The 17,318-nt window shown below is 44.3% G+C and overlaps 1 protein-coding gene across 1 annotated transcript; it reads left to right on the top strand.

The window, feature by feature from the left end:
- Positions 1-12,430: 12,430 nt before the first annotated feature.
- TMSB4X (thymosin beta 4 X-linked) lies at positions 12,431-14,160 on the top strand. The gene is made up of 3 exons (XM_075776314.1): positions 12,431-12,590; positions 13,174-13,287; positions 13,700-14,160. The coding sequence occupies exons 2-3, from the start codon at positions 13,188-13,190 to the stop codon at positions 13,732-13,734; spliced, it is 135 nt and encodes a 44-aa protein (XP_075632429.1). The 5' UTR covers positions 12,431-12,590; positions 13,174-13,187; the 3' UTR covers positions 13,735-14,160.
- Positions 14,161-17,318: the final 3,158 nt, after the last annotated feature.

Raw genomic sequence — 17,318 nt, 5'->3', positions numbered from 1 at the left:
TCCATCAGACTGGATTTCATCCATCTAACACTGATGATGTATTTGTAAAATCTCAGAGGAATATTGATACTAAGCAATCACAAGAGTACTTTAATACATCATTTGAAAAGTGGAAGATTTATATAAACTATTTAAGATTCTGAAAGAAAAATTATCCTAAATTTCCATTTATACCAAGTCATTTTACAAGGTCTTTTGAATTCTTGCCCAAAAAAAGGCTTGGGCCAAAAATTTGTGTCAGAAAATAATTAATCCATTCTCTGAGGGAGGCTGATCAGTCTCACTTTATACTTCATTCTTTCTCCATTACCAGCACCTCCTTTATCTTTCATTTCCTTCCTTTGCCCGTTAATTGAAAACATAGAGTAGCTTTCTCTCCCTAAGACAGTTTTGACTAGAAGTATCAAAAGTAGTCTCTGATCCCCCCATCTCAGCTGATATCAAACCCCCTCAGCCTTCCTTACAGTCTGGTGGTAATAGGGGGGGTGGCCACAAAATTGACCTATTTTGGCACCAAACTACAGGACAAAGGTGAATGCTAATGGAATACTAATTTAGATATTATCCATAGCATAGCTTTGCTTGTGCAAAAGAAATAATGGATGCTTTTAAGGTTTTAAATTCAAGGTGAGTTAAGATGGATACTGGGTGCAGGTGGGCAACTACCCAGATTAATAAGCAGAAATGACTTCTTGTGCTGGCTGACTTTTCATGTTCTCTTTCCCTGATTTCAAAAGAGGCTTTGGATGTCAGAAAGAAGACTCACAGATTCAATGGCTGAAATAAAAAGAGCAGTCCCATATGTGACTTCTTTGTCTGTGGCTAGTTTCAGATATAAAAGGAAAAGGCTAATCAAACTGCCGAGCTCCAAAAATTGCACAAAGCATTTCATAATGGCATAGGATAGCTCATTTTGAGCAATCCATTCAAAAGTGCATTAATTCAATTCATGCACAACTCCACTTGGCCTTACCTCAGCAAAATAGATCCCCTGCAAATCCCCACTTGCTCAGTTTGTATTTCACGGTGTTATTTCTTTTCTCCCTAAGGAGAGGAGAGGAGAGGAGAGGAGAGGAGAGGAGAGGAGAGGAGAGGAGAGGAGAGGAGAGGAGAGGAGAGGAGAGGAGAGGAGAGGAGAGGAGAGGAGAGGAGAGGAGAGGAGAGGAGAGGAGAGGAGAGGAGAGGAGAGGAGAGGAGAGGAGAGGAGAGGAGAGGAGAGGAGAGGAGAGGAGGAGACATGGGGGGTTTGACAGCCTGCATCAAGAAAGGCTATTTGCTGTCTTTTCCCATCTCATTCAGGAGCTCTGCTCTGTTACGCTCGGGAAAGGGAAAAAATACACAGGAGTGTATGAGCAATACAATAGCAAGCAATAAATCTGAAAACCTCAGCATGCCATTAAATGACTGACCGGTTTACTCTCATCTGGAACAACTGCCTAACCATTCAATAGCAATAATATTACTCTGTGGTTAGTCAAGTAAGTCTGGGGTGACACCAGAGCTGTGACTGAAGGGTGGACACCATGCTTCCCTCCATTCTCTGCCTAGCAAATGCAGGCACCACACAGAAAGAGAGGCAGTCTCGAAAGCCACGACAAACATCTGTCCGAAGGGAACCCGATTAGGCTGCACGTGGTTACTCTCAAAAGAGGATAAGAAAAGCATCCTGGTGAAGATTTAATAAAGGAAATTAATGACACGTAGAGGAAAAAGAATAACTGGGGATATCTGTTTATTGTTTGCCCTCATGCAACAAAAGCAGCTCTCCAGTGAGAGTGGAACACGGTGCATCTGCACTTAGTAAAAATATTTCTTACACAACTAAAAATTAAATTTGGGAGTTCTTGTCACAAGATATCAAGGAGAAGAGCCTGGTAAGACTCACAAAAAAGGTTATGAAGCAAATGTAGAGTTATGTTCTTCTGTTCTCCTGAAGGAATATAAAGCCTCATGCTTCGCCCCAAAGGACAGTGGGGTTTCCACATCAATAATGGATGTGGAAACATCCGTACAGTGGTGTTTGTATGGATCCTTGCAATTCTCTTATGTTGATCACTTACCATACTCAGATCTGAATATTTATCTCCAACCTGTTTTTCCCGCTGTTTCTAATCTATGGCACTATTTTTGCCTCGCTATATGAGTTCAGAGTCCCCATAAGAGTTCTCTCCCATAAGCTTTTTTTAAATGTAACGTAGTTACTGATTCTCTTTTATCCTCTGCTCTACTAGTTCTCTTATTCTAATGTGTCAGGAAGCAACATCTTAATATTTTCCAGAAGCAATACTAACATCATAGAATATTTTCTGAGCATATGTTAAAACTCCAATTATAATTCAGCTAATGATCCCACATAAACCTTCAGTTAAATAAAACTTATGCAGTGCTGTCTACCCACCAAAGTACTTGCCCAGCAGTTCACTATAATTAGATTATGTGGATTCCTAGCAGATCTGCTTCTTCAAAGCTTTTGGGGTGAATTACTGACTAACTATATTGCAAATGAAACTGATAACAAGTGAGTGCCCCTCTCCCCAACTGCAGTTTCCCCATCATTGGGTCCCTGATTCTCACCAAGAACAGGAAATTGAAAAGCCTCAGCATTTCCTCTTGAGTGATTCCCTTCACACTCCTTGCTCTTCTTTCTCCCATGAGGAAGAAAAAAAAAAAAAAAGCCACAAAAGGAAGAAGTTCATCTTTGGCTTTGTTGGTTTTGATTTAAAAAAATGGAAAAAATTAGTCTTCAAAATCTTTGTTTCACCTTCAAAATAAATTATCTTATTTTCCAAGTATTGTGTAAACAGCAGCTGTCTGCAAAGTTGCAAATCCAAAGAAAGTTATTTATGGAGCACATAACCACGGAATTCAAAGCCCATATATTTTAGATAGTTAGAGGATGCTGAAGGAATTATGCCCAGCAGTATGGGCTGAAGAAAGATGTTTGACCAAACATCAACAAAATCTTTTGCTTCTTGTTCAAGTACTCTATGGATGCATTCAGATGGCCAACAGAATATCCTCCTGTTGCTATGAATAAAGTTCCATCCTTATTTTTCTGATAACCTTATATTATTCTGGGAGAGGATATATGATTTTAGTTTCCTCATATTAGGGAATTTTTTAAGAACATACTACCCAATTATTAGCAGTATTCCCTTAATGCTCAAAGCCTTCCTCATGGCAGTGTTCTGGAGTTGCAAACACGGAACAAAATGATGGGTTTAGACTCACTGCAGGAATCAGAGCAGCTGTTTTGCTCACCAGCAAGTGATAAATTAAGCTCTTGCTAGGACTCTGCCCAAGCATCAGCAGGAGAGTGTCTCTTCAGACCAATGTAAAGCATTACTCACTCAACAAGAAAACCATCCCCCATTTACAGAGTTCTAGTCCCTTATTACCTGGAAGAATTTGAAGTAAATTGAAGATTTTTTTAACTTTGTAGCAAAGATGGTGATAGTAGTAAACTGCATTTGAACATTAACTTTGTGCACGAACCCACTGTGTGGTCTACATTTCAACTCAGTATCATCTTTCAATGGGTGAGAATTTGTGGCAGGGTGGATGCTCCTGGGATGCAGATGGGAGAGTTGAGCAGACACTGGCTGTGCTTCTGTCCTGCAAACGGCAGCACGTACTGCAGCCCTCAGCGCTCAGGAGGGACGGGATGCTACAGGGTGATGAATCTTTTCAAGAAATCCATTTTGGCTGAGGAGCCTGAATTTGTCCTCTTAAATAATTTTGCCCGTGTCAGTAATCCATCCAAATAAGAATGATTCTTCATTGCCCCGATGCTTTGTTTTAATTTTAGTGGAGTGTAAAGTGGACATGCTACATTAACCATAACTGCCTGGGTAGGATATTTTTCAGCAAGGTAAAAGATGTTAATCTGAGTCACCCCAAGCTAAGAAATATAACTAAACCCATGGAGCCAATATAACATAATGTAATAGAATATTATACATATACCATAATAATATAATATTACATTATATAATGTAATGTCATATTACACTGCATGTTATATGTCGTATATGGTATCATATATAATATATCAACTATCATATTACATGTTACATAGTATATATGTGTGTATGTGTGTGTGTGTGTGGTAGGTACATATAGATATATGTAAGGATTCTCATCACCACAATCTCTGGCCACATTTTCAGAGAAATGCTAGAAAAAAATCACATTTTTGAGGTGTCAGACTTCCTAGTGTGTGTTAGCCACGGTCTGAGAAAGAACTAAGGAATTCTCCAGTGATTTAGTTTCTAGATCTTTGATAAATTTAGTGAAGAATGAGACACTGGGTGCTCAAAGGTGCTGTGGCTCAGGTGTCTGTTTCAGGACACGTATGTATCTCTTCTGCTGACGCTTCCCTTCAATATCTAAATCTTGTGTTTCCTTGAAGACTGATCTCAGATCTGTGCAAAGCCATGGCAATCACCAGTAAAAATTTGATCCTTACAATTTATACATATACAATCCTATTTCTGCCAAGTAAGCCAGTGTGGGAGGACTAACAGTAGCAGATGTTGTGTGAAATTTATTGGGAGAAAATTACCCCATATGGAATTTGCGAGTGTGTCTAAACCAGCAGAGTAACTTCTATGCTCGGTGTGTGTTGCAAAGGCAGACATGAAATTTTTGATCTAGTACATGGCTCCCTACAACTGCCTTGTGCAGGCATGGCTTCATTTTAGACCTGGAGTCTTGGAATATTTCAGGTATTATTACAGGTATTGCAGACTGCGTAGCATTGAAAGTGTGTGTCAATACAAACCTCAGCCCACTGGTGGCAGCAGTTCGTTACTAGTGGACAAAACTCTGCACAGCATAGGGTCTGCACACCTATGTGATTTACGAGGAGGGACAACCAATTTTCATATCTAGTTCAATCTACAGAGCTGCTCCTCTTTCTCATCCCATAATTCTCAATTTATCAAGACTGCAGCTGTGAAATAAAACTTGTATTATGAGTGTACGAGACTAATCAGCAGAAGATAAAATGGCTACGCATATAAGTTGAGATGTATTCCCCTTGGGAAGTTTGATACCATCCCCAGTTTCACATCCGTTCTGTTTAAGGCATATTGAATAACTGCAATAAATGGAAGTTGGACCCAATCTCATCCTTATTAATATCAGTGGCAAAGCACTCATGGACCAAAAAATTGGAAACTACATACTTTTGTTCTTTCTGCTCCTGTGTGATAGTTTGCATTCAGGTGCAACGTAGCTGTACACCTCTCTGCAGAAATGAGCTTTGCCTGCCTGCAGTGACGTGTTTTGGCAATAATCCTACTACGTCAATAGGTATTAGAGTTACCGTTGTTGTTTTTCCTGTGCGTGTGTGCAGTAACTTCCTACCAACCTTAAAACATGCCGGGGAATGCTTTTGTTTCTGTTAGACATAAACAAACTTGTACCTAGGGATAATGAGCAACAGAGGTGACACTTGATGCCACAGACCCTGCTACAGCCAGCAACTGTGCGGAAGTCTGAGGGCTCCTCTTCCTGCGGGGACAAATGGACTCTGCTCCATCTGTCCCCGACACTACGTTTCCTGCCAGCGACCATGTCCTTGGGTGCATTTCTCTAAGCCTGAGACTTTAAACACAAAAAAATCACAAGCTTTATCAATCTTTAACCTCCAGCACTGTCCATAACCTTCTGTGTGGAATAACCTGAACACTCCTATGGGCAAATTGGTGCTTTCCCGAGCCCCTTGCCCGCCTGCCTTAATTGCCCCAGCAGTAATAATAGTCAAAATAAGATTGTTTGAAAAAGTGAGATACAGACAAGCCTGAGAAAATCCTAAAAGTCTACCAAGCACCGGGTCCTTTTCAACCCACGCGTCCCACACGTGTGACTCTGCTTCAGCAGATGTCCCTCCTGGTCCCCACCTCTGTTTGCACTCAGACATTGTAACTGCCCCCAGCCTTGAAAAAGAAATGGGAGGGCGAAAGACTTGAAAGTTTCAGGAGCTGCGTGGATGCCAGGACAACCTCGGTGGGGTGATGAAGCTTTCATGCTGCGAGAGCTGTGCCTGTCATCCTCAAGAAGGTAAGCCCCTCCAACACACGCACGCGCGCACGCACGCAGACACTCTCCTGGTCCCTGCCATCTGTGGAGTACACCAGAGGCAAATAAAATCCGTGGCTGTGGCAGTCACGAGAAGCACTTCCTCTCCCTTGCTGTTTACAAACTGGCACTGTGAAGAAAGCATCACGTTAATAAAGTGTAAGTGACTGGATGCGCTTTACCCTAAGAGCTCCGTTCTTCGCTCCTTACCCTGGTGAAAACTTTGAATGTCAAGGAGGCGAGTCAGGTTTTGAGCAGACCTCCTAGCCATTTCTACATCTGGTTGGGCGGCAAACTTAGTTTCTTTTTTTTTTTTTTCTCCCCTAAAAATAAGTTAAGAAGGGAGTAGTGGAGAAAAGTAAATAGATAAATTAGATAGCCAAACACACACATAAACTTTGACAAATCTTGCCCGCCTACAATCTTATAAGGGACAAAAGATTGCTGCACTTGTATGGGATTGGGGAGCCAAAACCACAAAGGAGCTTGATAGTTGAATACGCTTAAGATGGTTTTAAAGCGAACGCCTCAGATATGGCTAGCAGCATTCAGCACAAGTGGTAAAATCCACCCAAGAAAATCAACACAAAGCAATAAACCTGGGGTGAGTTCCAAGTTGCCACTAGCTTAAAGCCAGCTCAGAGGTAGCTACGTATGGAGCACATAGCCCAGGCGTGGTCTCAAGGGTAGTGCTATTTTCCAAGATAAATAAATTAATCCTGCTGTATGCTCACGCACAGTGACTTATGCTACTGTTCTGTATCACGTCAAGTTATGTCACGAGAATGTGAGCTTTAGAGGGAGGGAACCCCACTGTTGGAATGACATAATTCACCTAATTAATGACTACAGTATGCAGCATGGGCATCCTGCGGATGTTCACTGACTGGTATTTCCCTATCTCTGCGCTCTTTCTTATGAGCAAGTGGATTGGCAATCCCCAAAGGGACTGCCAGAGCCCATACAATAGCCTAGGCACTTTTATGCTATTAGTCATTGTTTCATTCTGCGTGTTTACTTTGGTCATCCCTTTTTCAATGGAATTCCAATAAGAATAGCTGCCTTGTCTTTTGTACATATGGACTTGTTTGTATGTTGAATAGAGACCACAGTATTTTGAATGTATATCTAGCTTTATCTTTGCATTCAAAGAAACTTGTATTCAATTGTGACATAAAAATCCAGTCTCTCCATTTGCCTGAGATTTCTGTTTGTAATCTCTGTTGACACCCATGCACATGCCATATAATTAGCAGTTTTACTTAGGAGAAGCCTAACATTGGATGATCAAGGGGTTGCTGAGTTGCACTAGGAGAAATGATTCATCACGCTTTGGTGATGCATTATGCTGATGTTGTCATTTACAGACTTTCAAGATTATTATTTTTACTCATATAAATGAGAGGGAACAAAAGTTGCTGCAAAATTCAGAAAGTGATGACAAGCACTTGTGAAAATTTGCACAGAGGTGCCTTCTTCAGACAGGAGATGTGCTAGGGTATTGTTTTCAATTCTCTCAGGTACTTTGCAAATCAACCACTCTTTCTAGAGATAGCTTTTAAACATAGTGTTTGCATGTGCAACCGGCAGCAAGGAACTCCAGCCAAAACAGGGCATTTGGACACTTTTTTTCACAGATCTTTGCAAAATATCCCCTGTGTGAAACACATAAGACAAACAACTAAAAGCCTGCTGGTTCCCTGCAAACTTGAAGAAATATTTCTGAAAGTTGGGAACATACCTCTATTGCTTCCTCTCCATTTATTAAAATTTCAGAACATGATGACAATAAACTCTTAGCATCCCTCAAAAAAATGGAAACCACAGCTGAAGGCCTCCTCATCTTGTTTGCTTTGTTATTGACTGTACGCAGGCTGAGTAGCAAATAGCCTGTCTTCCAAATTGTTGCTTTGCCACAGCTTTCTGCATGCATTAAAAGAAAGGCTCGACGCTCTTCTTTTATTGTTTATGGGTATAGGGAAGACAGGGAAAGCAAAGCCAGGCAGATTGGTGTGGGAGAGGAGCATCTGCTACTCGAGGGTATTTAGCTTCCCGTGCAGCAATCTGAGATTTCCAACCTGGCTTCTCCTCTCCCACAAGTGCTACTTTCTTAAAGTCATGACCTGTTGCAAAGTTCCCTTTGTCAAGAACAGTAAAAAAGGAAATACCACTACTCGTAAAGCCAATTAGTGTCAGAATCTGTCCAGCTAGGACGGGCATTTTGCAATTCCTCTTCTGAAATTAAGCTGGGGGGGGAGGATGGGAAGTCTCTCCTTTTAAACGCATCGCTCCATGAATCAATCACCCTTTATTTTTATTGCCGATAGCGTTCGGTGGAATGTGACACACCACAAATATTGTGCTCTGACTTTTGAACAACTGCACACCCAAACCCTGATGCCACTGTCAACACCCTTCTGCTGCTGGCAGGGAGGTAGTGCAGCAAGGAACTACCCAAAGGGATTGTCTCTTCGCTTACGCTCTCAGGATCACTGCCAGCTCCTGTTTCCTCTAGCGGTATATGGAGTGAGAGAAAGCGTTCTCTCTCAGAGAGTCAAGCATGTGAAAAGAAGATTTCACATGTGAAACTGAGACCTGGAAAACAATCACTTGGCTTCTCTTCCTTTAATTTATTTTCCATATGATCGAGAAATTTACATACAGAGTTTATTTTTATCTTACTAGTCATCTGATGTGCCTGGGATCCCATTATGAATAATAAGCTGAAATGGGAATTAATCTTGGGTGCTGTATCACATAGACATTTCATGTTCCCCTAATTACTTCTCTTTTTTTTTAAAAAAAAACAAACCGCATAGACTCTATGGCAGAATAAGCATAAGGTTAAAAGGTTTGTGCTCCTGATCATGTTTCAAAACATTCTTCAAAGCTCAAGGAAAAGCCCACTGAAGTCAATGTGAGTGAGATACAGACACTTTTACTGACATCTGTTAATATCTGATTAAGTCCCTGTTGCATGGCAATGAGCATGTTTTTTATCATCACATTTTAGCAAACGGGAGCAAACTTACCTGGAAAAAGAGTGTTCATGGTTTTTACAAGGCTTCAAACATGGATATACAAATGAGATGCAAGAACCATGGTTTACCACTTATTACCTTTCCTACTATGTGAATTTCCTAGAAGACAAGAAAGAACTTGCAGCCTTGCTTTAGTTCATACCCTCAAAGGTGTCAGCTGAAAACTATGTTAGCAGGGTCCAATTTCCTTCTTGCAAATAGGATCAGCAATGTGCTGAAAAGTGCTCTCCTTTAACATGCAAATGACTGAGAGAGTGCATATCTAGGGGAGTACTACACCACCAAATATTTGTTGACTGAATTTCTTTTAACAATCAGGATGACAAATTGCTGAAACAAAACCCAATAAAGAATAAAAAAAAAAAAAACGGAGCAGGTCATCAATATCCAAAATAAGAATTCCTATGTTAGATATTTTGTACATCATCTGGCGTAGGACATTTATTGAGGATGTGAGCTCTGCCCCATCCAAGTGCGCTGTGGAGTTTGTTATCCTCAGAAGTTATGTGACATGGGGCAGTCTTGTATGAACACGTACCTTCCCCGCATTCTCCAAATAGCAACAAAAAGAAGCAAACGTAAAAGGACGTGGAGATAGGCAATTTCTGTAGTCATACCACTAATACAAAATGCTATAAAGAGGATTTACTTTTACAGAAATCAGCCTGTGTCCTGCCACCAAAAAGCAACATGCTCATTTTGCTTCAGCAGAACAATACTGGTTTCGTATATGTGGTAAAGTACATACGATATTTCTAAGATACTGTGACTATCTCAGTATTAATCCACCAGAAAGGAGATATAGGAAGGCAGAGAAGCAGCAAAAGTGTAAATCTTTTGTCTCTGTCTCTCAAAACTATAATAGAATCTAAACTCAGCAGAGGGGCCTGGTCTGCAGATAGCGGCAAAGCTTCATCTAAGGCTGTGGGTTAACACCGATTTCAGGGATGTGTGGCTCCGTCCCAAAACAAGCAGAAATGAAAGAAGGCAGTACCGCTACTGGATGAGCGGCTTCTGAAAAATCAGACCCCAGTCCCATAAACATTCACCGTTCTTTAATTTCAGGAGTGCATTTCCCACACTCAAGTCAGGGGAGTACTGATTTGCTCAGACGCATGGGTGAGCGACTGCAGTAGCCACAGAGGAAAAGAATCTAAAGAATATTTATATTAAATATAACCTCACTTAAGAGGCCAAAAAATCTTTGGTGAAACTGAAAAGTCTGAGGCTGTAACATCATTGGGGATGCTAATGAACCGATCGTCAGAGAAATGTCACAATTCCTAGTCACAAGGTTCAATGCTCAAAAGCATTAAAGCAGTAAAAGGCCACAAACTCATTTTACAGAACTTACTCAAAAGCTAGCCGAGTTAGCCAGTATCTAAGACAGAAAATCCCTTGGGAATATTTTTCATGCTGTTATTATGAAAATCTGTTAATATTCCCAAATTATATGATATATTCCTTGCCATTTCTTTCCTAAGCAATTCCTTTAGTATTCAGTCTCGCACAGTCCCTGGCTCATAGGAATAGTTTCAGTTTGCACCATCACTTTCAGTGATATACTCTGTTTGTCTCAGTTTTGGAGGTGCTCGTGGACTAGAGGAGTAATCCAGACTTTATACACCACACCTCCAGATGCGAAGGAGCATCGATTTAGGAAGACTCTGGGCCAACTGGAAATCCTGGTTCACTATAGGAAGTATTATTGGGATTGCTGTGGGGACAAGATTTTACCCCCTTGAAAATACACCTCTGGAAACACAAAAAAATGGTCAGACAAGGGGAAGAGGACAGCCACGAAACAGAGGAAGCAGCATCCCCAGGGAATTTATTGAAATATATCTACAGTTCTCCTTGCATGTATTAATACTGTTTGTGACTCAGGGCTTTCAATTCCTCAGCAATCACCCTCGCATCGGATACCCTGCTGGAGGGCAGGGAGCAAGGAGCAATATGCTACGTGGTTTCCATGCAGGTGTCCCAGAAGCAGCAGAAATTAAGTTAATTCCCACGCGCCGGCTCCCGTCCCAGCTCACACCTTGAAAGCCAGCGTGCCTCCGCTCCCGTGCAGAGCTGCTGCCAGACAAAGGAGCGGAGATTTCCCCGACTCCTTCTCATTCAGCCACACGCACAGAAACACTCCCCTTCGTCTTTCGGTTCTTTCACGTGAATAATTCAGTTTATTACCCAACGCTGTAAATGCAGAAACAAGAGTCACCCGTGCCATACACCCCCACCCAACACCAACTGCCCATCTAGCTTAGATTATGCTGCTTTTAGCACCGATGGCTGCTTGGGGCTTGCTGTTTGAATTCCCCGAGCCAGCCTTTGGGGACAGCTGGAGCCCTGCAGCGCGGGGCGGCGGCAGCCCCGACCCCGCCGGGACCCACCGCGGCCTCAGCCCCGGCCCTCCGTACGCCCAGCCGCAGGCAGCCGGGGCCGGACGGGAGGTGCCTCCCCGGGGCCGACCCGCTGCTGGGGAGCGGGGCCGGGAGCCAGGGCCGGGCGGCATCTGGCCGGAGCTATTGTCTGCTGGACCGGCACCAAAGCATGGCCAGGCCTGGGGGGGGTGGGGTTCTTTCTTCCCTTTGCAGCGGGGTTGCAAGGACAGCGGTGGGATTTTATCCTTTTCATTGCAGCAGGGTTGCAAGGACAGCGATGGCTTCTTTCCTTTCCTTTCCTTGCAGCGGGGTTGCGAGGACAGCAATGGGATTTTTCTCTCCCTGCAGCAGGGTTGCAAAGGCAGCGGGGGGGGGGGGGGGGGGGGGCAGGGGCAGCTCCCGGAGCTCTGAGGGGACTAGGGTTTCGTCTTTTCCTTCTAAATGCGGAAATTTGAGTAACATAATCAGCGAGCTGGTATTGCTCAACCGGCAGGGAGACGGGCACACAGAGACCTGAAACAAAACCACCCCACGGCTCAAGCCGAGCGCAGCCGTCCGCCGCTGCGGAAGGCGGCCGGCTCCGTCCCTTGCCACGCCGCTCCTGCCCCTGCCCCCGCCCCCGCCCCGGACGGGCCCTGGCCCCGGGGCCGTGGGGTAGGGCGGGGGCCGGGGAGTCAGGGGCAGCGGCCGCCCTCCCCCCCCCCCCCCCGGCCCGCCGCCCCGGCCCGTCCCGGGGGTGTCTCCCGCCGGCCGGGGCTGGGGAGGGAACCGGGGCCCAGACCGGGACCAGGGCGATTTTTGGCTTTAAGGGTGTGCGTGTGTGCCCGCGTGTCGCCGTAGCCGTATGTGCCTGAGCGGGGCGGGGGGGGAGGGGGCTGGGCGGCGGAGGGAGGGGAAGGAAGCGAGGGGGGAGAAAAAGAGAAAAAGGCGGAAAGCGGCAAAATGGTTAGCGGGTGACATCACCGCCATTTGCATAGGCGCGGGGATAAAACCGCCCCGCCAGCGAGCACCCTTTATACTGGTGTGCGGAGCGGCGGCAGGAGCGAGCGGCGGGGCTGAGCATCACCGCGCGGCGACACCGGTGGGTCCCGCCGCCTCCCCCACCCCCCACCCCCCTCCCTCGGGTCCCCCAGCGCGGGCAGCACGAGCCCCTGCCCGGCACCCTTGCCTGGGAGGGACGGCGGGCAGGGCAGGGCAGCGCGCGGGGCTGTTGTCTGGGGGGGGGGGGGGGGGTATTGTCTGGGGGCCGCGCCGCGAGCCGGCTTTGTTGCCGTCCCAGGGCTTTGTTTTTTAATTGATGTTCCCTTAACGAGTTAAAAACGCAGCCCGCGCCGGGCGCTTCCCCTCTATTGTACTCCGCAGCGCGCAAATACTGGGAGTTGCCGCTGGCGGCGAGCTGCAGTGGCTTTGATGCTGGATTAAATTAGCGCTTTTAAAAATTACTACTATTAATTATTACTGTTATTTTTAAATATGCCGGGGATGAAGCGTCTTATTTTTGGCGTGCGTTGAGCTTTCGGCTCCGGCGGCGGCGCGGCTCTCCCCGCCTTGGGTGCGGCGGGCGCGGCGCCGCTGCCGCCCCGGGGTCCGGGCCGGGGCCGGGGCCGGGGGGGGGGTCGAGGAGCCTTTGCCGGGGGTAACGGGCTCTTCCCTTGTGTGCCCAGAATCACCTGCCAACATGTCCGACAAACCAGACATGGCTGAGATCGAGAAATTTGACAAGTCCAAATTGAAGAAGACAGAGACGCAAGAGAAAAACCCGCTGCCTTCAAAAGAAAGTGAGTGCGGGCAGGCGGCGGGGAAGGGAAGGGAAGGGCAGGGCAGGGCAGGCAGGGAGGCAGGCAGGCGGCGGGGAAGGGCAGGCAGGGGGGCAGGGAGGGAGGGAGGAAGGGAGGGAGGCGGGAGGAGACAAAGAGGGGCGGCGGGCGGGGAGCCGGGGGTGCCGCGGGTGCGGGGCGGAGGGAGGATGCACGGCTGTGGCTGTGCCAGACAGCGAAAGCCTCAGCCCACCGCGTAGTAGCGCTTGATTTGCACTTACTTACAGTTCTATTTCGATAGAGATATATATAGATACTTCTTTTTTTTTTTTTTTTTTTTTTTAGTAATCGTAGGAATTGTCATGTGAATGCATTTCAGGTTTCCGATCTTTATTTTTTTTTTTCTCTCCTTTTCTTTTTTTCCCCATTTTAGCAATTGAACAGGAGAAGCAAGCGGGTGAATCGTAATGAAATCTGCCCTTCCAAATTATGCACTGTACATTCCACAAGCATTGCCTTCTTATTTTACTTCTTTTAGCTGTTTAACTTTGTAAGATGCAAAGAGGTTGGATAAAGTTTAAAATGACTGTACTGCCCCTTTCACATCAAAAGAATAGAGAGAACTACTGACACTGAATGAAGGCGCTGCCTTTCCCTCTGCCTGTCTGGCTTTGGTCCTGGTGGCATGAAAGAGCTTGCATGTTGATGAAAGAAGAACTTGGGTGGGACTACAGTAAACTAGAGTAACACACGAATAAATGCAAAGCTGTACCAAGGTCCTGCGAGCTGTAAAATGCAGTTAATCGAGTGCCATTTTTTTTTTTTTGTTCAAATGATTTTAATTATTGGAATGCACAATTTTTTTAATATGCAAATAAAATGTTTTAAAACCTGGATGGTATTTATGTCCTCTATTTGGAGAACTATATCAAAGGATATGAAGCATAAAAGCCTGTACTGAGACACGGGATACTATAAAACCTTTGGAGATGACTCAAACCTCAATCACCATTCTCATTTTTTTCAATACGTGCTCTTACCATTAGATAAATTTGCTTTCCTTGAAGCTAGCTTTTAGACATTTTCAGTAAAAAATTACATGTCTTATAATTTGTTACCATGTGAGTATATCACTTTAAATATTTCTTCAATACTTAATGTAGAGATTGATAAGGAAAAAAAATTTGGCTATGTTTATTGCTTTGCCCCACCCATAGCATCGCTCTTTTAATAACCATTCTGTACTGTTGCACAGATTCAAGCTCTGTTGTATAAATCTATAATGGGTTTAATTAATAAGCCTTGTTCTGATGATAGAGGAAGATATAACTTGAATTTTAAGCCCAAGATTGAACGTAAGCTTTTCAATACTGTAAAGCTATGTTAGTGGATAGTGTGCCATGCAAATAAAAATGGTTTTAGTAAAATGTTAGTCATGTTTTGAACACTGTTTTACAACCTCTTAATGGCTACTTGACCCTAAGAATTGGTATTGAAGAATAAAAAGCTACAGTTTCTTTACTAATTCAAAACTAACCATTTGGGGGCAAAAACGTCATGGTAACTTAGAAAATGAAGATGACATTCAGTCCTATATGCAAATTGCAACACTCCACATTGCTGGTTTATGGCAGTTTATTCAGGTCTAGGACACTTTTTGGTTATTTTTACTTAAATGACAGCGGGTAAAATCTGGGAGGTCAGTAGGAGTTGACTTCAGTAGTCATGGATTTAATCCATTACTCACTTCACTTCAAAGTGAGTAATCAACACTCTGGAAAAAAAAAGCTGTCAGCCTGTAGGAGGGTGGTGAGCACGGTTCTTCAATGCCTTCGCTGTATCTTCAGGGGTTTCAGCCAGTTCCTATAAAACAAAAGTGGTCCCTCTGGGGAAGCCTGGGTTTTGCTGAGGCTGCTGACTTGGGAGGGTCACATAGATTAGGGGTTTCATCCTACCGCTTCTCCTTAGCAGCATCCGACTGCAGCAACAAGCTCTGTCCTTGAGTTTACACCAGTGAGGGCAGTGGGGCTCCCCTGCTTGGAGGTTTGGTGCATGTCTGTGCTGCTGGAGAAGGAGGAGCCCTGGGGTGCCGTGTATGTGTGGGTGCAGTGCCCAGCCCCCCAGCAGTAGAAAACTTGCAGAGCTGAGTGTCTGATGAGAATCTAGCATTCAGGCCTGAGATGTTTTGATGCAGTCCATGAGAAGGTTTGGGAAGTCCTGGTGGCTTAAGGACCTCTGCAGTAATTTACGCTGATTAGTTCAGGAATGAAACAAACCGTTTCTTGTGCTTGTAAATGTTTCAAGCTTTCATTTTATTCCCCATATATAATGGGAAATGCATAAGAAATTTTTAGCTGAGTTTCTAAAAAGTCAATTAAACAATTGCCTCCCAGCTACTGATCTTAATCAGCTAACACAGGATGTAACATGACTAAATTCAGAACCATACAGTCTGAACTGTACATGAGCAAAGGAGTCTAAGTGAGCGCTTGCTTACTGTGGATTCATCTATGGGAGGAAAACAAATGTATTTCTGAGAGAGGCAGACAAAGCATGAGATATACATAGCTCGGTGTAAGTCAATGAAAGTGCGTGCTGTAAAACAGCGTAGTTCAGCAAAATTGTAATGAGATACGAGGCAGACAGTGCTGGCCAAAGGGTACCACCATCTGCGATATGCCTGGTGGCCTCAGGCTCATGGTAAGAGATGCTGAGGCTTAGATCTCTTTTTTAGGAGATACAGCCATAAGCTACTCCTGCTACTGTTAAGAGCTCTGTTTCTGGGATCAAGGACTGAATAAAACAGAAAATCAACTGGAAAGTAAACTTTCCAGGTCAAATTCAGGAATTGCTGGAGCCTATCATCCCCTGCTTTGCTCATTGTTCAGCTCTTTGCATATATTCAGAGAAAATCGTCACAGATATTCCCCATGCTTTGCATAGGCGATATCGAGGTGGTCACGTCTGACGCCTGCTTTGCAGCAATGCAATTGATGGCATGAAAAAATGAAGGCTTGGATGGATCAATTGTAATACTCAGGGCTGTGTCTGCACTCGTTGTTGGCTGTGGCTAATAAAGGAGACCAGTCTCTTCGGCTGTCAGTCTAGAAATTTTCATCAGCAACAAATTGACTAGAAAGAAAAAAAAAAACCCAACAGCCCAAAACCTGGTTATGATAAAGGGTCATCAGAAACAAAAAGCCACATATGGTTTTTGATCTCACACGCTGTGCAGTCACATTATCCCAGCCCTACGAGACGAAGGCTTTACGGCGTCTGGTGTGCTGCCTCCCCGCCCCCAGCAGAGAGGCAGCTCTGTCGAGGCTACGTGATGAGTAGTCTGCCCTCAAGAACTGAACCAAATTCTTCCTTTCTCAATATTTAAGAAAAGATTTTCTCTCTCTTTCATGCACCTCCCCAGATATCATTAACTATGCATATATTGGACAGAAAGCATATGCTAACGATATCCAAAATAGATCATTGTGGTATTAAAATTAATTACGGAAATGTGGAGACTTTAAAGCAAGCATTTTGGTCTTCTAGGCTATTTTTGTGCAATGCTGAATGTGTGATAAAACACCACTTCCCCTAGTAACCCTTTACTTCCCTAGAAACAGTGAAGAAATGAGCAGTTCCTATTGTGTATTGTAATCATATATGGCTGCCAGATACAGCTGCTGCACAACATAGTTTTATCAATAAGGAACCGTGCGCTAATCCAAGCATCATATAAAATACAATGAGCACATAACACAGTGTTCAGTGCCATAATTCCATGGGGCTGATACTAAAAGGGGTGTGATGAAATAAAAAATGCAGCTCATGCTTATTCGTTGATATACAGTAGGATGACTATGCAAAGCAACCTATGGCGGTCTTGGCAGAGCTGCCTTCCGTGAGACCATCTGATGCGCCAGCTTTGTGCATTTTCAATTCAACAGGCAAGGCAAACGAATTGTAAATAAAATGGGCTATTCTGTTAACATGGAGAACGGCAATTCCAGACAACATTTATCCATTATTTGTACACTGTCTGACAGATTAAGTTG

Source organism: Balearica regulorum, chromosome 1, assembly GCF_011004875.1.
Source record: "Balearica regulorum gibbericeps isolate bBalReg1 chromosome 1, bBalReg1.pri, whole genome shotgun sequence".
NCBI classification, from domain to species: domain Eukaryota; kingdom Metazoa; phylum Chordata; class Aves; order Gruiformes; family Gruidae; genus Balearica; species Balearica regulorum.
This window is presented reverse-complemented; position numbering and strand designations above follow the sequence as displayed.